At 52.3% G+C, this 21,607-nt stretch overlaps 1 protein-coding gene across 7 annotated transcripts in view; it reads left to right on the forward strand.

The window, feature by feature from the left end:
* POU6F1 (POU class 6 homeobox 1) overlaps nucleotides 1-18,344 on the forward strand; it is a 31,019-nt gene extending 12,675 nt beyond the window's left edge. For 6 of the 7 annotated variants that reach the window (XM_053894681.1, XM_053894680.1, XM_053894683.1 and 3 more), the window contains 9 exons: nucleotides 1,834-2,029; nucleotides 6,150-6,271; nucleotides 7,175-7,400; nucleotides 7,935-8,188; nucleotides 8,858-8,986; nucleotides 9,613-9,816; nucleotides 13,169-13,310; nucleotides 13,863-14,031; nucleotides 15,038-18,344. In XM_053894681.1, the coding sequence (XP_053750656.1) occupies nucleotides 1,834-2,029; nucleotides 6,150-6,271; nucleotides 7,175-7,400; nucleotides 7,935-8,188; nucleotides 8,858-8,986; nucleotides 9,613-9,816; nucleotides 13,169-13,310; nucleotides 13,863-14,031; nucleotides 15,038-15,383 (1,788 nt within the window). In that variant the 3' untranslated portion in view covers nucleotides 15,384-18,344. The remainder of the gene's footprint in view (nucleotides 1-1,833; nucleotides 2,030-6,149; nucleotides 6,272-7,174; nucleotides 7,401-7,934; nucleotides 8,189-8,857; nucleotides 8,987-9,612; nucleotides 9,817-13,168; nucleotides 13,311-13,862; nucleotides 14,032-15,037) is intronic. The other variant, XM_053894686.1, reaches the window with a different exon arrangement.
* Nucleotides 18,345-21,607: the final 3,263 nt, after the last annotated feature.

The raw sequence follows: 21,607 nt of genomic DNA on the forward strand, positions 1-21,607 counted from the left end.
CAAACTCACAAACCACGAGATCATGACCTGACCTGAAATCAAGAGTCAGATACTTAACCGACTGAGCCACCCAGACACCCCTTAATTTCACTTTTTAAAGTCACAGCTTAGGGGCACCTGAGTGGCTTAGTCGGTTCAGCAGTTGACTCTTGGTTCTGGCTCAGGTCATGATCTCAAAGTTCATGGGATCAAGCCCCTTGTTGGGCTCTGTGCTGACAGTGCAGAGCCTGCTTCGGTTTCTCTCTCTCCCTCTCTCTCTCAGCCCCTACCCTATTCATGCTCTCTCTCTCTCTCTCTCTCTCTCAAAATAAATAAACTTAAAAAAAGAAGTGAAATTAAAATATAAAAAATTGTATGGGATGCCTAGCTGACTTAGTAGAGCATGTGACACTTGATATCAGGGTCATGAGTTCAAGCCCCACATTGGGGGTAGAGTTTACTTAAAAAAATAATAAAAAGTTTAAATATATATACAAATATGTATAAGTTTACATAAGGAAAAGATTTGGACATCAGGTAATTTACTCTGTTTTTTCCTAAATATATTTTACAATTTTTTGCAGTGAACATTCATTACATAATTTTTTAAAGGAAAAAAAAAAGGTTAACATTTCTTAAAAGGTAATTGGACTGAAGTCCCTCGTATCAAATTTAAATCTGAAAAGGAACTGCTTTTGGAGGTGTATTTCACTCATACTCCCCTGAGAGGTCACATTGTCACTTTTTCCAGCAATCTCTGGCTGGGTTCAATTTTGAGGACTGTGTTGTGGGAGTGCCTTCGGGTACAGGCCAAGTGCAGGGGAGGCTCGACACAGATTTTGAACATACAGCGTGTCCCTGATTCTTGATTGGTCCAATTCAAAGCATGCCAGTGCTGGAGGTGAAGAGCTGAGGGCTGGCTGTTTGAGCAGGGGAAGAAGACCAAGTGTTCTGAGGACATGGAAGGCCCCCTCGAGGTCGGAGCATGCCTGCAGATGGCAGGGCTGGCCCCACAGGTCCACAGGGTGCAAGGCTCCAGTCGGAGAGGTTGGGCTCCATTTGGAGAGATGGGGCTCCAGTCCAGAGAGGTGGGGCTTTAGTCTTGGGAGGTGGGGCTGCAGTCGGAGAGGTGGGGCTCCAGTCCGGAGAGGTGGAGCTCCAGTTCAGAGAGGTGGGGCTTTAGTCCTGGGAGGTGGGGCTCCAGTCCAGAGAGGTGGGGCTTCAGTCTTGGGAGGTGGGGCTCCAGTTGGAGAGGTGGGGCTCCAGTCCTGGGAGGTGGAGCCAGCGGCTGCTTCTACAGTATTCCTGACCTGCGTTTCAGGAAGTTAGCTTGACTGGAAACCTTGGCCTGTACCCCAGAGTTTTGGAATCATGAGCCTAAAAAGTTACTCAGCATTGTGGAGCATTCATGTCCATCCCTTTGTCTTTGAGGAAACTCCTGTAAGGTTTCAAGAGAAGTGAAGAGGGATCTGCTTCTTGGCCCAGCCTAAGGCTGGATGCTGTGTTAGTTAGGGGCCTCCAGTATCCTAGCAGCTAAGAGGACGCCCTTGCAGGGCTGTGGGATAGGCCACTTAACCACTCCCTGAACTGAGTCCAGGACGGGGAGCAAATAGAAATATCTCCAAGTGGTTTGGCTCTGTGGGGCTTTTACTAGCGTGTGTCAAGCCCTTCCCGTGTCACCAGGCCCCAGTTTCTTTCCTGGGGTTGGGGAGCTGCAGCCTGCCCCAGGCTGTGGAATTGTCACAGCACACAGCCCTCAGGCAAGCGGTCTGCATCTCCAAGTGCCCTCTCCTCTCTCCCCCAGCCAGAAGCCTACTGGCCACTCCCCACCACTCCCCTGTCCTGTGTTTTCAGGTCATCGTGATGTCAGGCCACGAGACCATCCGCGTGCTGGAAGTTGGAGTGGATGCCCAGATCTCTGCTGAGGAGGAGGGCAAAGGACTGGAGGGTGTCGCTGCCGAGGGCTCCCAGAGCAGAGGCCCGGCCGAAGCCAGTGAACCCGCTGGTGAAGCTGGGCCAGACAACCCAGACTCCTCTGCAGAGGCAACTGGTACGAGGCCATTGCTCCCATTTGGCATTGGTCCACCTGAGTCCCTCTTTCTGGCTCCTTGGAGAGCCAGCGTGAGTCCCTAGGGCCAGGGTGGCCTTGGGGTCTTGTCTTCCGGTCCACTGGACGACCTCTGGCCACAGCTGTACTTCTGCTCAGCTGCTAGGGCCGTCCTGCCCTCCATGTCCCTGGAACTTTAGTTCTGGTTTCATTCACTTCCACATCTAAACTGGGATGGGTCCGGGTGAGGTGGGAGGAGAGCAGCTGGGCTCAGTTGAGGGGATTGAATTAACCTCCGAGAGGGCTGTACGTCCAAGCCAGAAAGGCTGAGTGCAGAAAGGACTAGACCTTCAGGATCCCGACAGCCTTTCTAACCCAGTACCTTCTGTGGTGAATCTGGGAGGTTCCAGCGGCTGGGGACAGGAGGGCATGTTACCTACCCCACACTAAAGATGTAGGTTAGGTAGGACCTTGCAGAATCCCAGCTCCTTACTCCTAGCTGGGCTGGCGTGAGTCAAGCCTGGTGTCTTATTCATGCTGTCTCCAAAGACGACTTTTGGGCAAGAACTTGATTCCCCTGTAAGGGGAATGGGTAGGGACGATCCACCCACACCATCTCTCCTAATTACCCTGTAGTATAGCTGCGAGACAGCCAGGGCTGTTCTAGAGGCTGGGACTGAGGTGCCAGGCATGGCTGTCTGGTTGTGGGGCACCCTTTCATGGACTTCCCTCATTGACACCTTTCAGAGTAGACGTCTTTTGCTGGAAACCTGGGGATCCCCAGTTAGTACCCCCAGAACTCCACGATTCATCTCCCCTAGCCTTCTGCTTATCTTCCCTTCCCCGGATTGGAGATCTGGGCTGGTGGGGGTGGGCCAAGAAGAGGAGCCAAGAAGAGAGCAAATGAGAACAGACAGGCTTTAGGGAAATAGCAACTCCTTAATAAGAAAACTGTGAGACCTCACATCCCTCACTCTGCCTGCAAATCAGCACGCAGATTCAGTTGGCACCCTAGTGACCTAGGTTATTTTTTCTCCTTTTGAATAAAGGAACGGCAAGAGGCTTGACTGTTTTCCCCTAGCCTGGAAATGCTCTGCTCCATGTTGAGACCAGGGTGGGGTGTCACGTGCTCCGCAGGGCAGCGCCCCAGAGAGCAGGCAGCAAAGACCAGGATTCTACGTCTGACCGATCTTCCACTCCTTTCCATGGTGGGGATGGGGCCCTTTTCCAGAAAATTCAGGAGATTTCCCAGGTTTACCCACAGGGTCGGCAATTTCCCTTTTTATTCTTTTAACCATCTTCCATATCTCATTTCGTCTGGTGCCTTAATTCTGTTTCTTGTTCAAACCTGCTCTCGGAAATGGATCCTAAGTCAACTATTTATACCTTAGCATCAGTGTTTATGGTACTGTGCATCTTCTTCCAGGGGTTTGTACATTTAAGCCTCTTCACGAAAGTCCTCTTCTCTGTAAAGGCATTTTAGTGATCATCGGGTAGGTAAGGGAGGTATTTTGATGGTACCTACCAAGAAGCCGCCAACTTAGACTGTGGCCTTGATGGAGCCTTTCTTGATAATGCTATTGCAGAGCAGAGGCTAAAAAGAGTTTCCTCTTGGGCGCCTGGGTGGCTCAGTCGGTTAAGCATATGACTTCAGCTCGGGTTATGATCTCACTGCTCGCGAGTTCGAGCCCCGCGTCGGGCTCTGTGCTGACAGCTCAGAGCCTGGAGGCTGCTTCAGATTCTGTGTCGTCCTCTCTCTGTCCTCCCCCACTTATGCTCTGTCTCTCTCTCAAAAATGAATCAACATTAAAAAAGTAAAAAAAAACAAAAAACAAAAACAAAAAAAACAAAAAAACCAGTTTCCTCTTAAAATGAAACTAAGTAATGGGAAAGTTTCAGGATGAGAAAAATCTAGTGATTTATATCACTCTAAATTACTACCCAGTCCTTGTCCATGTGTGTATTTTTAAAATTTTTTTTATTAAAAAAAATTTTAACGTCTATTTATTATTGAGAGACAGAGAGAGACTGAGCCTGAGTGAGGGAGGGGCAGAGAGGGGGAGACACAGAATCTGAAGCAGGTTCCAGGCTCTGAGCTGTCAGCACAGAGCCCAACGCGGGGCTCAAACTCACAAACTGAGAGATCATGACCTGAGCGGAAGTCGGACGCGCAACCGACCGAGCCACCCAGGCGCCCCTCAAACTCCTTTTTTAAAAAATTAATTAATTTTTTGAGGGAGAATGGGGGAGGGACAGAAAGAGAGCAAGAGCGAGAGCGAGAAGCCCAAGCAGGCTCTGTGCTATCAATGCAGAACCGGAGGTGGGGCTCAAACCCACATACCGTGAGATCATGACGGAGCCTAAATCAAGAGTTGGACGCCTAACCGGCTGAGCCACCCAGGCGCCCCTCAAATTCCTTTCTCGAAAAGAAATCAGTTGTGTACCTAGGAGGAAGTTATCACCTGGAAAAGTACAAAATCTATCAATGAGAGGACCAGTAATTGGCTACAAGGTACCACATGGCTGTTAAGCCAGAAAAATAAATAAACAGTGATAAAACCTAGGTTGGGTGGCACTGTGGAGAAATGGGCACATTATTGATGGTTCTGTGAATTGGTTCAGTCTTTCTGAAAAGCACTCTAGCAGGAAGTGATAAAAGCCCTAAATGTATGCAAACCCTTGGACCCTTAGTCCTACTTTGAAAATAAATCCTAATAAAATGAACATTCCGTTTCTTTAGATGATAAGCTTTTCTCATTCATGTTTATCACATTCCCATTTTCCCACTTTGCTTTTTTTTTTATATTTCATAACATTTTGTCAAGCAAAATATTTATTAAGTTTTTGTGGGTTCAGAGTATCGTGATGTTTTCTGATTTTTTTTTTTTTCAGTAGCTAGACCTGTATTTCCCTTCCACAGTGGACATGAACCTGCCGTTTTGTCTTCTGTTTGTATTTTAGAAGACTTTTGTTGTTGCCTGTTTTCTCTTTGATTCCTTAAAGAGTTGGATTTTTTTTTTTTCATTATATACTGTGAACTTTATAGTCCTGAGTTAGGTTACTGCCTTTCCAGATGAAAATGTGGGCTGGGAATGCAAGGTGGAAAGGCTGTCTAATTCCGTGGTTCCTCCTCTGGCTGCATGATGTATCACAAGTGGGTTTAAAAGGAAAAAGAGAGAGAGGAGAGGTTACTGACCTCCATTCCCAGACATCCAATTCAGTAGGCTTAGATAAGTGCCTGGAAATCTACACCCAGCCAATATTAAGAGGCCACCAATCTGGTCTAACGTCCATCACCCAATATGTAGATTCCTTTTCAAGTTTTACTGTGTATTAAATAATAACCCTTCTCCTCATTGTTGTGTGGCTTTGAAGAGGTTTCCTGGTGGGGTTCTCCAATACCGGACTAAATCAAGGTAGCAAGAGGAAGCTATCAGCTGGGTGAAAAGCACCCTTTCACAGGAAAGAAGTTCTTTTGGAAGCTCAGTGAGGCTTCTCAGCTGGACTTCGGCCCGCAGGCCCTGGCAGAGAAAAGCTGCCTGGCCTGGAATGCCCCTGTGTTCTGGAGTGTGGCAAAGACCTGTCCAGTTTTCAGGGACTGTCACTTCAAGGACCTCACCCAACAGGAATCTTTGCCCTTTCCCCAGGCTAGCTCCTGCATCCACAAAGTCACCTGCGGGTGGTGTAACAATGATTCAATTGCTGGATGAGTCAAGGGAAGTTGCTCCCATCAATTCTAGCTCCTTCCTTCCCTGACACACGTTTGCTTAGGGCCCCTTTACTGATTATGTGATAGGTCACCATGTCCTATGGAGCCAGGAAATGGGAGACTTGATAGGCAACTGTGCATAGGCCTGCATCTTCTTCAACTAGATGTGGGAAGAGGGTAGCCCACCTTTCAGGTCTGGCACAGGGTCCCCCATCCTTCCATTCTCACTACCGGTAGCATTTGGGAAGCTGCCTCCTGGGCCAGGGAAGGCTGGTGATTGGCCTTGGGTTATGCAGAAAAACAATGTAGGCCTGAGAATTTAGCACTCCAAACTGCAACCAGAGGTTCTACTCCAGTGACCCCTCCACTCACACCGGGCTCACTCCTTGTCCTTTCTCTCAATGCCACATGAAGTGAAGTCTCTCCCGGGGATCCCTCCGAGCCCTGCCCCTGCGGTTGCCACCTTCAGCCAAGCCCCAAGCCAGCCTCAGGCATCGCAGACCCTGACGCCACTGGCTGTACAAGCTGCCCCCCAGGTAAGGGCCCCCCGGGGAGCTGAACAGAGGGCCCTGGGCGGGAGCAAAGCATGGGGCAGCCAGTGTGGGGTGGCCATGGGATCTGGGGATTTCTCGGGGCAGAACAGGGAAGGGGCTGTGGCTTGAAGGAGGGAATCCCTTCCTGGGCACCCCTGGCCTCTCCCCTACCCCAGATCAGGCCCACTGGGAAGATTAGATCTGTCTTTGCCAACTAATATTCTTGGGTCCAGCAAAGATTGTAGAGATAACGTTAACTCTTTCGTGCCACAGGCATCTCTGTTTATCTAATGACTAAATGAGTGAATAGCCTTGTTAGCCCCTCCAGGAGATGCCTGGAAGAGTTAATGGATCGTTCAGAGTCCTCATTTAGAGCCAGGGGGCCGCCCCAGCACCGCGAGAAGCTGCCTCCCGGGTCCCCGGCTGTGCTGAGTTCCCTGTGACCTTTTGCTACACGCACAGATCTGCAAGGCATCCAGCGGGGTATCCTCCGTCAGAGCTTCCCAGAAGCCTCTGTGGGCCCTTGATCTCCTGGTTCCACCAGCCCCCGCCCCCTGCTTCCCGACGGCCACGAAGCATTGGTGGGCCAGGGCCCAGGGAAGGCCTGGGAGGCAGCAGACTGTGGTGGAGGAGGCCGGCACACCCTCTGCTGTCCTGAGAGTGGGGCCAGGCCCCGTCTCCGGTTCAGGCAGCTTCTCTGAAGGCAGGATAGTCTGGTCCAGGCACCCCCTCAGGGTCAGGCCTCCGGCTAGGGCTGGTCTCTTCCCCACCCTCACCGGCCTTTTCCCCACCGCCCTCAGAATGCTTTGTTTGTGCTCAACTGGGTCTGAGAGACCTGGTGTTTGCGCTGTCAATGTTGATTTTTTATTTTTTCTTTTCTTTTTGAAATCTTGTTTGCTTTTGCAGGTCTTGACTCAGGAAAACTTAGCCACAGTTCTGACAGGAGTTATGGTTCCAGCAGGGGCAGTTACTCAACCTCTTCTTATCCCCATCAGTATTGCAGGTCAAGTGGCTGGTCAGCAGGGGCTGGCCGTGTGGACAATTCCTACAGCAACCGTGGCTGCCCTCCCAGGACTGACAGCTGCTTCTCCTACGGGGGGAATTTTCAAGCCACCTTTAGCCGGTCTGCAAGGTAACGGCAACTCTCCCCAGGACTGCACCAGGCCCCCCACCACCCTACACTACTGTCCCTGCACGTGTGCTTGCCATGCTGGACTCCGAACACGCGGCCCACCGGGGCAACAGCCCTGGAGTCCGGATCCGGTGTCCCAGGCACCCAGCCACAGAGCTGCTGCACCACCTCGGGACTCTAGGCCATGACACCGTGCCGGCCCAGCGGGCCTCTCTCACTCCAGCCAACCGAGACTGCCCCCCTCCCCCCCCACGCCAGAGTTCGCCCCACGACCAGCCTCCTAAGAAGGACCACCGCAAGAAGATTCAGCTTCTGCTTTGGAACCTACGCGTCTCCAGCAGGCCCGAGGGAGGGGGGGATGAGAGATGCTGCCACGCGCTGCCCCTGCAAGGATCAAGGGAATCACGGCTGCCTGTCCCCTCTGCCCCGCTGTCCCAACCCCCCTCTCATTCTTGGGCCAGATCCCTTGGGATTGGAGCCGCTCTGGGCTGCGGCTAGGCATTTGAGCGCCTCTGTCTCTGCCTTGCTCCGTAGCAGCTGCCGTGCTGAACGCCGCTCTCCCGACACCCGTACAAGCTGTCCCGCCGGTACAGGCCTCCTCGCCCACGCAGCCCCGGCCAGCGGCCCAGCCCCAGACGCTGTTCCAGACCCAGCCGCTGCTGCAGACCACGCCGGCCATTCTACCGCAGCCCACCGCTGCCACCGCTACTGCCCCCGTCCCCAAGCCAGTGGACACCCCCCCACAGATCACCGTCCAGCCTGCAGGCTTCGCACTGAGTCCAGGAATTGTAAGCTGCTGCCCTTACCCAGGGCTGACCAGGGATGGACCGAATCTCGGGCCAAGGGTGGAACTGGCCCTTCCCACAGGGGAGGAAGGAGGTGGAGGACCAGCCCCCCGAAAACGGCTCTTTTCCAACACATCCGCAGAGATGGCTCCCTCTGAGGCCTTCTCCTTGCATCTGCCAGCCCATCCATCCCAGACAAGAGCAGACAATCTCCGCCAAGAGGGCTGGGCAAATTCTCCAGAACCTGAACCACTGGACCGGCCTTGGAGGGTGGGATGATGTCTGGGGATTGCAAACTCGTGAGCTGTAACTAAGGTGGAGCTGGGGGCTCACAGCCCCGTGCCCGTGTCTGTCCGGTGTGGCTCCCGGCTCGGGCAGTGGAGCTGTTGGATGTGACTAGATTCACATCGGCCCCTCCAGTCTGGCCTTCTGTCCTCCTGGGCCTGGCCTGAAAGATTAGCCGGAGTTACTCTTCCGTGGTGGTGCCCCTCCCCCTTCCCCGCAGCCCCTGGCCCTCGATGCTATTCAGCTGGTGGACATAGGCCTGCAGCCCACATTCACACCTGCCCAGCATCCATATCTCCCCACCCCAAAGCGCTCAGCCTTTTCCTCTCTGCCTTGGGCTCTTTCTCACCCCGTGGCCTCTGAGCAAGGCTCTTTCTCCACCCACAGATCAGTGCTGCTTCCCTCGGGGGACAGACCCAGATCCTAGGCTCCCTCACTACCACTCCGGTCATTGCCAACGCCATTCCCAGCATGCCAGGGATCAGCAGTCAGATCCTCACCAACGCTCAGGGACAGGCAAGTGGTCGAAGCCAGGGCTGAGGGTTGAGGGCTGCGGTGAGGCTGCCTGGGGGTGGGGGGGGGGGCGGCGGGACTTGGGCTGAGGGTCCTAGAGACTCAGACAGGGTGCCACACTGCCCTTCATCTCTCGTGTGGCAGCTCTCTGCTGATGCTGAGCCCGGGCAGGGGCCTCACTTCCACCCCAGCCTATAGGTGCTCACTCTAGTCTGGGGTTTTCCTTCGTGGAGCACCCACTTTGTGACCAGGCTCTGTGTTAGGTGCTCTCTCACATTATCTCACCTCATTTTGAGTACAGGTCTGTTAGGTGGAGATTTTCATTCCCATTTTTCCCGGGGGAGAAGGCCGCGGTTCAGAGAAAGTAAGCCACCCAATAAAATGTGGCAGGGCAGGGCAGGGCAGGGCTTCACATCCAGGGCTGTGTGAATCACATGCAGACCTATTCTTCCTGCACCTCGGCTCCGGGGATAGAATAAAGGAAACCGCTTTATCGATGAGGGGAACTGAGGTCCGGAAGGGTTCAACGATTCGTTGAGGTCCCTTCCCCTGCCCACGTGGGGATTTGGGTTTTGGGGTAGAACTGGACACTGGCCTCACACCTGGGGTCCCTGCCTTGTTTCCTCCAGGTTATTGGAGCACTTCCGTGGGTAGTGAACTCGGCTAGTGTGGCAGCCCCAGCACCAGCCCAAAGCCTGCAGGTCCAGGCTGTGACACCCCAGCTGTTGTTGAATGCCCAGGGCCAGGTGATCGCGACCCTGGCCAGCAGCCCCCTGCCTCCGCCCGTGGCTGTCCGGAAGGCAAGCACGCCTGAGTCCCCTGCTAAGAGTGAGGTACAAGGGCTGGGCTGGGATGAGGGCAGGGGTGGGGGGGGTGCCTCCCTCAAGACTGCAGGGCAGGACAAGGCTATTTTCCGAAGCCCCTGGCACACAGAGTACCTCCCCAAAGTGAGGGGAAATCCCAGAGTAGAAGGCCCCACATACTCTGTTCAGGGACAGAGCACTCCCCTCCCCACTCCCCCCCACCCCCAAAACAAGTGTATGTGCCCTCAGAGGCCAGTGCCATGCTGAAAGGGCCAGGGAGGTAGTCAAAGCAAACTGAGCCTTGATCGGCTCCAGGGTGAACCGATTGCCAGGAAAGCCCAGGGAGGTGACTCGGCATCCCCTCTGCCTCACCCCTTCACTTGCACTGTGGCTTTGATTATTCCCTTATTTGTTCATTCCAGGAGCAGTTTTTGAGTGCCTACTATACTCCAGGTGCTGTAGATCTAGGGACGAGTAAGATGCCTTTCCTAGCCTTAGGTGGCCCACTGCTGGAGACAGTCGCAAGCCAGAGTGACAAAGACTATGACAGGGACGTGACAAGCTGCTGTAGGGACCCCGAGAAGGGAGTTCTGGACCGACTGGGGAATTCAGCAAAGCTTCGTAGAGAAGGGACGCGGCACTAATCTAAAGGGATGCGGTGGGCGGGAGAGTGGGTCCCCCCCTTTACTGTAATTGCAGGAATTAGAAGGTGTCAGAGCAGGGTTCCCAGAGTTGTGTGTCAGAAGCACCTGCAGGACAGCTGGAATGCAGAGTCCCGACGCACACACGTCCCCCCACCCTTGGAGTTTCTTGTTCAGAAGTTCTGGAGTGGCGCTCCGGAATTTGCATTTCTAGCAAGTTCTCGGGCAAGGTTGAGGCCTTGGCTCTCAAATGCAGCATGCCGCTTCCAGGCTTTGTGAATAACCTCCTAGCCTCATCTGTAAAATGGAGATTATCAGAGTACCAACCTCAGAAGGTTATGAACGTTAATGGATATATCACACGTAAGACAGGTAACACTCTGGTATGCAGGGAGCACTGGAAAAAAACTGTGCTTTTATTTTATCACTGTTATTATGGAGCAGAGAGTCATGGAAGGGAAGTGGCTAATTAGATGTGTATTAAAAAAAAATTACCGGGGCGCCTGGGTGGCTCGGTCGGTTAAGCGTCCGACTTCGGCTCAGGTCATGATCTCACGGTCCGTGAGTTCGAGCCCCGCGTCGGGCTCTGTGCTGACAGCTCAGAGCCTGGAGCCCGTTTCAGATTCTGTGTGTGTCTCTCTCTCTCTCTGCCCCTCCCCTGTTCATGCTCTGTCTCAAAAATAAATAAACGTTAAAAAAAAAAATTTAAAAAAAAATTACCTGTTATCCAGGTGGAGCCAAGAACTGAACTGTGGCGAGACTTGAGTCCTTGTCACCTGTTAGGAGGCAGCTGAAACAGTTCTACCAAGAAACCAGGAGCCCTGAACTAAGGCTAAGTCCCTGGGGAGGAAGAGGGACTGGGCTCGAGAGCTACCAAAGGGTAGAATCCAGGGAATAGGACCCATCCTAGAGAAATGTGCACTTTGCAGGAAGTTGTTTTATTTTTTTATTGTTATTATTTAACATTTATTTATTTATATATTTTGAGAGAGACGGGGACAGTGTGCATGGGGGAGGGGCAGAGAGAAGGGGGAAGAGAGAGAGAGAGGGAGAGAGAGAAGCCCAAGCAGGCTCCACACTGCCAGCATGGAGCTGGCCGCGGGGCTCGAACTCACGAAACTGCGAGACCATGACCTAAGCCCAAACCAAGAGCCAAATGCTCCACCGACTGAGCCATCCAGGCGCCCCTCAGGAAGCTTTTTTTTTAATTTTTTTTTAACGTTTATTTATTTTTGAGACAGAGAGAGACAGAGCATGAACAGGGGAGGGGCAGAGAGAGAGGGAGACACAGAATCTGAAACAGGCTCCAGGCTCTGAGCAGTCAGCACAGAGCCCGACGCGGGGCTCGAACTCACGGACCGCGAGATCATGACCTGAGCCGAAGTCGGACGCGTAACTGACCGAGCCACCCAGGCGCCCCAGGAAGCTTTTAAAAACAATCATCCTGGGCTGCCTGGCTGGCTCAGTCAGTAAGTAAGTCGAGCATGCGACTCTTGATCTCGGGGTTTTGAGTTCTAGCCCCACACTGTGGGTTGAGTTTACTTTAAAAATTCATACTAAAAATACTGATTTGATATATTTATAGTTTCTCCTGATGACAAATATGATACACACTTAAAAAAAATTTTTTTTAATGTTTATTTATTTTTGAGAGGCTGAGAAACAGAGCATAAGCAGGAAAGGAGCAGAGAGAGGAAGACACAATCCGAGGCAGGCTCCAGGCTCTGAGCTGTCAGCACAGAGCCCGACGTGGGGCTTGAACTCACGGGCCTTGAGATCACGACCTGAGCCGAAGTCGGACACTTAACTGACTGAACCACTCAGGCGCCCTGACACACACGTTTTATAAAAATTCCAATATTATGTGTAATGGAAAAAAGCAAAAATCTCTTACAAGTCCACCCCCAGAGATAGCTGATATAGACAACTTGCTTTATATGTCTCAAGATTTTGTTTTTCCTGGAAATTCACATGTATTTTTTATAGGAGTTATTCTATAAAAATTGTTTTCACTTTATCTTTTCTTCCACTTAGCACTGTGACCCAGAGCTCCTTCCATGTCGGTTAATTAAGAGATTAACTGCGTACTTTTTTTTTTTTTTTAATATTATACGTGAGAAAGAGAGACAGTGCGTGAGCAGAGAAGAGCAGAGAGAGGGAGACACAGAATCTGAGCTGTCAGCACAGAGCCCGACGCGGGGCTCGAACTCACGGACCCTGAGATCATGACCTGAGCTGAAATCACGGACACTCAACCGACTAAACCACCCGGGCGCCCCACTGTATTCTTTTTAGTAGCTGCACAGAATCTCCTTGTAAAAAGGTCCCCAGAGTCATTTGTCAGTTCCCTGTTAATGGACATTTGGGGCCTGGGAGCCTCTAGAATCAAGTGTAGGTTTCTGTTCTGAGGGAAAAGATTTGAGAGCAGTTATCTCAAGGGTGGACACCTGTTGGGCTTTGAACACCTGTACTGAACCTTTCGGAGCCTCTGACCTGCCTGTGTCACGGGTGGCTGCGAGGCTCCAACTTGGTGGGGCATGTTGCTGTCCTTACTTCAGAGGTCACTGTCGTTGGGTGGGTGTAATTAAGTAGCTTTTAGTCTTGCTTTGTGATGGGGCACGGGTAGGAGTGTGCTGGGGGAGTGAGGATTTCATGCCCATTTTCATGTGGCCCGTGCAGGGACTCCCACCCCCTGAGCCAGGCAGGTGGGCAGTAGCGTCTCGTTGGCTCTCTTCTCCCAGGTCCAGCCCATCCAGCCCACGCCAGCCGTGCCGCAGCCAGCGGTGGTCATCACCAGCCCAGCCCCGGCGGCCAAGCCATCTGCCTCTGCTCCCATTCCAATCACCTGCTCTGAGACCCCTACTGTCAGCCAGTTGGTATCCAGTAAGTGACTCCTGAAAAAGGTTGTAGAGAGGAGGAGAGGCATGTATTCGGATTCCCCAGCCCCTTTAGATGCTGCTCTCCTTAATAAACTTTCTAGCGTCCAAAGGGGAAGGGCAAAGGCCCGCTACCAGGCACTGGCTTTCTTATTCCCATTCCTGCTGAGCTGGATTCTAGGCATGATGACAGTGGAGGCCACTTCCTCAAGAAGCCAATCCATGGGCTGTCTCTCGCTTGGTCTCTCACCCAGCATTTGAGGAATGTGGGTGGCTCAGCTCTGCTTGGGGCCAGGAGTGGGGAGAATGGGGGAGGGTCAGCCACCGGAGCTGGAAGAACTAGAAAAGAGACCCCTACTTCCAGACAGGTTAGTCCAGGCCCCTTTTCCTCAAGTTTTGTTTGCTTTGGGAACAGGGGTGGTGAAGGTGTTAAGGGTATATGGGCCTTTTGTCAAATGTCCTCATCCCTCACTGCTTCACCAGGCCAGGCCAATAAGCTAGATAAGGAGGGCTATCATCCGTCTTACACACTCACCCCTGTTCCCTTCCTCTGACCTAGAGCCGCATACCCCAAGTCTGGATGAGGACGGAATCAACTTGGAAGAGATCCGGGAGTTTGCCAAGAACTTTAAGATCCGGCGGCTGTCCCTGGGCCTCACACAGACTCAGGTGGGCCAGGCTCTGACTGCAACGGAAGGCCCAGCCTACAGCCAGTCAGCCATCTGCCGGTGAGTAAGGCTGTTCTGGACAAGGTCAAGGCCGGCTCAGGCATTTGATGGCACTAAGCACTCATTGGGACCCAGGTGCATGGCTCCTTTCCATATTCTCTCTTGCTCCTGCCTCCTTCCAGACCAGGAAGGTTGTTCCAAGGGTAGACGGGAACACCTAGAGTGGCCAGAGGCTGATCCAGTCAGTCTGAGGGCCCTCTCAAGTTTATTCTTCAATCCTGAGCATGTACGTGGTCTTTCGTTGGGGGGAACCTAAGACCCTAATCCATTCAGGAACCCTACAGGGAAAGGGTACAGCTTATGCCGTTGGTCACAAAAGTGGGAACTTCCGTTCTGACTTAGCTGTCCACCGCAACCCACCCTCCCCGCTGTTATGCTCCCATCCCCCCTCCTCCCAAGGCATGACTTTAAAGCGATGTAGCTGATTTTTCTGTGTGCGGCATTCAGACTGGTTCTGATGCCAGTATCAAAGGAGGGCAAAGCGTTGCAAACAGGAATGAGTGCATGGCTCAGGGTTGGCCGAAAGGTGCCTGCCAGCTCCCAGATTAGACAAGAGTGACCGCTAGACCAGGTGTCACGCTGGCAGTTCTGTAGTCGCATCCGGGCTCGGCAAGGAAGAGCAGTCTGACTCAGTGTCACTACTGTGAGACGAAATCGGAGGAGATGGCACTTGTGACATCCATGTGCCATCTCTGAAGTCCTCTTAAGATAACTCCTCAAAGGACCTCACTCATTTGGGTGTGAACGTTTTAGAAGAGTTGTTCAGACAGCAGCTGCACTGTTATCGTTGCGCCACTGAACTGAGGCTTTGTGACCTGGCTTACGGGATAGTCTGCGGGGTCTGGGCTTGGCTGAGCCAGGGTGGTCTCGATGGGGGCGGTGAGGGGACCATTTAGTACGGTCCCACCAGTCCTCAGAGGGGCAACCCCTCGTGGAGAGTACTCACACCCCAGGGTGGGGAGTAAGGCATTCTCACTGTCCCTTCCCGGGCTTGGGTCACCCACAGGTTTGAGAAGCTGGATATCACACCCAAGAGTGCCCAGAAGCTGAAGCCAGTGCTGGAAAAGTGGCTGAATGAAGCCGAACTCCGGAACCAGGAAGGGCAGCAGAACCTGATGGAGTTCGTGGGAGGTGAGCCCTCCAAGAAACGCAAACGCCGCACCTCCTTCACCCCCCAGGCCATAGAGGCTCTGAATGCCTACTTCGAGAAGAACCCGCTGCCCACAGGCCAGGAGATCACCGAGATTGCTAAGGAGCTCAACTACGACCGGGAGGTCGTGCGCGTCTGGTTCTGCAATCGGCGCCAGACGCTCAAGAACACCAGCAAGCTGAATGTCTTTCAGATCCCTTAGGGCTCCACCCCCGGCCCTGTGTTCCAGCACTTTGTACTTTTCCCTTGGCCCCTGGCTGCAGCCACTGCCGTGACGGCACCTGTCGTTCTGCCACGTGCGGCTGCGCTTGTCCTGGGGTCGTGAGACTCCACTGTGTGCATGTGCGTTCACTGCCTCCCTCCTCTCCTCCACGTAGCTCACATCACGGGGAGGGCAGAGGGGGCCCACCTGAGAGCTCCAGGCTCCGGGCCGGTCACGCCAAGGGACCCTTCCATTAAGTGGTGTCACTTAAAGAAGCACTTTGCGAAGGTGGTTTTCGAAGGGTGAATTCTGGTTGGGAACCAGAAGCTCCCCGTCTTTGGGGCAGGGCTGCGGCAGCCCCTAAGTACCACTGACCCTTAGCTCTTGTCTTTGATGGCATTCTCTCTCCACCCTCCCTTCCCCTGTGCTCCTCTGTGGAAGTGTCGCAGGTGTAGCAGCTCGTGCAGCGGAACCACAGCCTCAACTCCCGCCCTTTGCCTGCAGGCACCCTGTCCCCGAAAGGACCCAAGGGGCACAGTTCTGAAAAGTGTGACGAGCTGCTCAGCAGGTCAGGCTCAGTGTCTGCCTTGCCCTCGAGGTCAGAAGGCTCTCGCAGCCCTGGGGCCAGAACATGTGATCCCTGCTTCCTTTGGGGGGAAATTGCACTAAAGCAGAACCTGTTCATTTGTGACCCAGGTTGGAAGGAAGCAGCTTTGAACTCTGGCCGTCCTGGAGTTGACCTGGGTCTACGGCAGGTTGGGAACTTAATAGATGAACCCATCCTTCCAGATTTTAATTTAAACTCTGCCTGTGGCTCTCTCCCTCACTAGACAGTGAGGGTTAAAGAACCGGCAGCCTGGAAAATCCCACTGCCCAAGCTCGCAGCACCCCGAAGAGAAATGAAAGGAATGCTGACTCTCTCTTTCTCTTGTCCTCCCACTCACCCCTAACCCAGTGCTGAGCCTTGTCAGAGGGGCACACGAAACCCTAAACCAGACAGCAAGGCCCTGGGGAAAAGGCCACCATCCAAGAAGAATGGATGGCAGCCCAAGAAAGTCTCTTGTGGAATGTGACTTAACTCTAATTTTCTTGGTGACTTTGAGCCTTGGATACTGGAGGAGAAATCTTGTTTTGTCTGGAGTCTTACACCATGTGTTTGTGCAAACAGTCCTCCCCACCCCTGCCTGCCGGAGCTCCTCTGAGTCAAGAATACCCCCGAAGCAGGACGGGTCTTGCCTACAGAGAGGACAAAAATGGCACACTGAAGATGGGCACCCCATCCAAGCTGCTCAGTGAGTTTCCCAGCCTCGCTGTGGCTGGACGGCCCCTGGAACTCAGTATGTTACTCCAGGAGGTCGGGCGAGCACTAAGAGGTGTGCTTAGATGAACCTAGACTCACCGTGTAGACCGTGTCCAAGGGCCACAAGTCACAGAGCCAGATCAGCAGCTGCCCTCCACGGCATCTCACAGGATCTACCCTGACAAAATGGCTGCCAGACGAGGGCACAGCCCTACCCCACTGGTCACCGGCACAGAGTCCCCTCCTGGTCTAGCTTCCTCTGGCTTGTGGTGTTCCCTTTCCTGCCTACAGCTGGTCCCTGTCAGGCCCTACAATGCCAGAGTGGCCACCCTCTTGGCGGCCCTGCCAGTGAGAGGACGGTTGTGTGTCAGATTTTCCCCAAACCCCCTACGTACGCACACACTCCTGCCCCAGTGCGTTCGGACCGCCCCAACTTTCCAGAGTGTGGTGGGAACGAGGAAGCAGGCGGGCACCCTGCCTGCCCCAAGCCTCCCAGGAGAGGATACGTCTCCAAGGGGGAGGCTTCACATTCAAGTTTAGGGTTATCCGCCTGTGTCAACGAGATGAGGGGCTCACTCGGGCGGGCATCGTAAACAAGTTTTCAGTAAGAAGACCCAGGGTGCTGGCGTCTGTGAAGGATTCAGTGACTTACACGTCAATAAATGAGAGAGGTAGGCTTGCACCCCCAAACACTTGTGTTCAGATAGGCTTTCTTTTTTTGAGAGAGACAAGTGGGTCACAGCTGGAGCCCTGGGAGTAGCATATAATCCAGGGTGTGTCCGTGGCAGTAGATATGCAGGAGAATACCATCTGTCCTGGTCTGTGAAAAGAAGATAATGAAGTCCTGGTCTAAATCAGGCCTGGCCACGCTTTCTCAGCTCCTCCCTTGTCTAAATCTGTCTTCCCGGGGCTGGGTTAGAACGACACCATTTTCTCCTCTGCGGGAAGGATGAGTAGGTCTTTCAGAGGAAGGATACCAGGGGCAGAATTTTTGCAGGCTGAAGTCCCCAGGCACGGGGTGCAGAGTGTCCCTGAAGTGTGCCCAAGGCAGAGCTCACAGGCCTGCTATCATTGCTCGAGCTCCCCCCCCCCCCCCCACTGTAGAGCCCTTGGGGAACAGCTATCTCCACCAGAGGTGGGTTTTCTGTTTTGCTTCTGATAGCATCAGGTTCTGAGGGGTGTCGATATGAATTTTGTTTTGAAAGCACCTTTCTGGACATAACCCAGAGCTTAGTGGCTCCTTTGCCATGGAAAGGCAGGAGAAAGGGCAGAAGTGATTTAACTGTCTGTGTGTGGCATTGTTTGTTTTGTTTTAAAATGAGAGAAGACCAAAATTTCTATGGCCTGGTGAGTCAGCTGGGGTCTGTGACCCTGCACTATCCATAGCATTTTATCTAGCGGGGGCCCGGGAAAGAATTTGGCCAAATGGACTGAGGAACACACTTGAATTTGGAATGAGAGTCCCTGACGTTTTTGTGTCCTTGGAAACCCAATCACCTTCCTATGCCTAGATTCGCTTCCTGTCTCATAAGCCAGGCTCTGACGCTGAGGTTCTGACTATTCCCTGACATGGGGCAAAGCCTGCTGAGGGCTGGAGTGAGGGGTGGGGAGGGGAAAATGGGGATGTAGTTGTGTGGAATAAACAGTATTTTTCTTTTGTACTGGTCTGTTCGTTTATCCTTTGCCTCTCAGGGTGGGGCTGATAGGGAGAGGCCAGAGAAGGATCTGGGAGCTGCCTTTGCTATCAGAACTCAGAGCCTGGAAAATCCCACTGCAAGAGGGCGAGACCCAGTGCCCGGGACTATCACTTCAGAAGGCCCTGCCATGACCCTCCCCACGGAATGCAGGTCAAGGGGATGCGCCCTTTTTCCGAGTAGGACCCCAGAATTCCCTGCAAAGCCCACTTTCCCTCCCCTCTTCTCTGAGTCCCGATAGACTGTGCACATTCCTAGCCCCAAGAGATGACCAAGGGACAGCTCTCTGTTGGAGAGCTGGGGGGATGGAGTTTGGATATGCAAGCTGGAGTGTTGATAAGTATATACAAAGCCCTTTGCAGTGTGAGGTGCGTCTGCCACCCGGGGAGAGAAGGCAGGTAGTGGGCTGGGGACCAAGACTGGGGAACATTCTAGCACAGAACTTGAAGTCTAGCACTTCAAGGAGTGCTAGAAGTCTAAATTCAAACGTGGCCTTCCAGGTGATGATGAAGGTATGCTTGTCGTGATAGGAGGCTAGATCATCCGCAATTAGCTTGTCTTAACACAAATTTAGCTACATGGTAAGTGGATCTTCATTTGTGTTGTTGCTCAGGCCTACAAATGTTAGGGCCTGCCACTTGAGCTTAGAGCAAGGAGAGCACGGCTATAATAAGGGCCCCCCTCTTTACTTGTCTACCTCCTAGGAGTTGGCTTCATGCCATGCACCCCTGCAGCCCTCCCTCCTTCCTCTTTCACCTACCTGGGATGGATAAGGTCTGGGCTCCATAATCAAAACAGGTGAGAGCAAGGCATCACCTTTGATTCCACCCAATTAACATCCCCGAGCCGGGCAGTGTGCTTCATTCTAGATTGTGTTCTACCACCCTACCTCCACCCAAGGGACAATAGGTGTCCAATATTCTGATGTAAGGCTCAGGGGTCAGAGAAGCTTTACAGCACTCTGAAACGATGGGGCAGAAAAGTCAAATAGAAGCCAACACTTACTTCTGCATAGATGTCATAACCCTAATATTAGCTGTCCACACTAGGCTGGGATTCCTCAGTATCCAGGTCAGGATAGCACACAACAGGTCCTTGACAAATGTCTGATAGATGACTGAATGTATTTCCTGTCCTCTCCTTCAAGAAATAGTAAGAGCTAAGTCATTGACTTCATGCAACTGGGAGAAAGCAGGTACAGAGGATTCTGCTTAGCCATGCAGGGTTTAGACTGTGCTATGGGGGAGTGAATGGAATCTGGCCAACAACTGGCCTTGACCTGGGAAAGGCAGCTACCACCAGAACGGTTAATGGAAGCTGATATCTCTGGCTTAAACCAGCCGAATGTGGTTCCGGACAGTTGGCCCAGGACAGCCTACAAGGAAGAGGGGTGGGTTTGTGGAGGGACTGGAGTTTCTATTCCTGGGATGTTCTTTTGGGTTCCTGGACCCAGTTCTTTTTTTTTTTTTTTAATTTTTTTTTTACATTTATTTCTGAGACAGAGAGAGACAGAGCATTAGTGGGGAAGGGGCAGAGAGAGAGGGAGACACAGAATCCGAAGCAGGCTCCAGGCTCCGAGCTGTCAGCACAGAGCCCGACGCGGGGCTTGAACTCACAAACCGTGAGATCATGGCCTGAACCGAAGTCAGTCGCTCAACCGACTGAGCCACCCGGGCGCCCCTCCTGGACCCAGTTCTGATGTGTGTGTGGAGGCTTCCCCACACCAACGAGCAATCTCGGACACCAACAAGGTATCCGAGAATTCAACTCAAGAATTCATCCACCTGAAGATAGCATCAGATTCCACAGGTAAAAGGCTCTGTCCCACAAGACCACCCTCCACTTCAACCACCATCACAAGCCCAGGCTGTTACCTGTGCTTCTGAAAGACCAGCTATAAATCGGAGGCTCCAACAACCCCCTTGCAGCTCAGGATGCCAACTGTGAGTATAGGTTGTTACCTACACTTCTGACCAACTGGCTGTAAATTAGACGTTCCCATGACCCTCTCTTTGAGTTCAATGAATTTACTTGAATGGCTCATAGAACTCAGGGAAACCCATTTACTCACTAGAATAAGTGATACAAATCAACAGCCCTGTGAAGAGATACACATGGTGATGTCCTGAACAAAGGAGCTTTTGTGTTCTTGGAGCTTGGGACCCTGGCACGGTGGCACATGGAACAGTTCTGTTCCCCAACCTGGAAACTCTCTGAACTCCTTCCTTTGGGGTTTTTATGGAGGCTTCATTACATAGACATGGTTGATTAACTCATTGGCCATTGGTGATTGATTCAAACTGTAGCCCCTCTCCCTTTCCCTGAATCAGGAGGTGGGACTGAAAGTTCCAACCCACTATTCATGGTTAGTTACCCTGGGAAGCAGCCCCCATCCGTAAGTGCTTTCCCAAAGCCAACTTTGTTTTTTATTTTATTTTTTATTTTTTTTAATGTTTATTTAGTTTTGAGAGAGAAAGAGACAGAGTGTGAGCGGGGGAGGCGCAGAGAGAGAGGGAGCCACAGAATCTGAAGTGAGTTTCAGGCTCTGAGCTGTCAGCACAGAGCCCGACACGGGGCTCGAATTCACAAACTGCGAGATCATGACCTGAGCAGGAGTCAGACACTTAACCGACCGAGCCACCCAGGCGCCCCCAAAGCCACCTTTGTTAACAAACCCAGTTGTGGTGAAAAGGAGGTTGTTATGAACAACAAGACACTCATTTTACCTTCATGGCTCTGAAGCATTTTCAGGAACTGAAGACAGACCAAATATCGCAAAAGATGCTGTGCTCCCATAGCCCTATTGCTCAGGAAATTCCAAGGGTTTTGGGGCCTGTGAGCCAGGAACTATGGATGAAGACCAAATATGTATGAGAAATATATTTTGGTTATATATATATATATATATATGTGTGTGTGTGTGTGTGTGTGTGTATACGTAAATTTCTTATAAATCATCATATTGCAGCTGTCCACCATGCTAAGGACTGCTGTGAAGGGAGAACTGGTCTTTTATGGACTGGAGAAGATTGCGCTGGTTTCTGGATACAGATCACAACCTGAAGTTGTTGGGAGCTGCATGGCTGTGAAAGCTTTTGATTTCTTTTTCTCTCAACTACACTCCTTCAAAGAAGCCAGACTGGAGCTCACGGGCTTGTCGGGGTGGGATGTGGGAAGATGTGAAGAGTTAAACCTAGGTGGCCAGTCCCTCAACAAAGCCTGCCCGGATA

This window comes from Panthera pardus, unplaced genomic scaffold (genome assembly GCF_024362965.1).
Source record: "Panthera pardus isolate Hobbes unplaced genomic scaffold, ASM2436296v1 HiC_scaffold_6, whole genome shotgun sequence".
Classification (NCBI taxonomy): domain Eukaryota; kingdom Metazoa; phylum Chordata; class Mammalia; order Carnivora; family Felidae; genus Panthera; species Panthera pardus.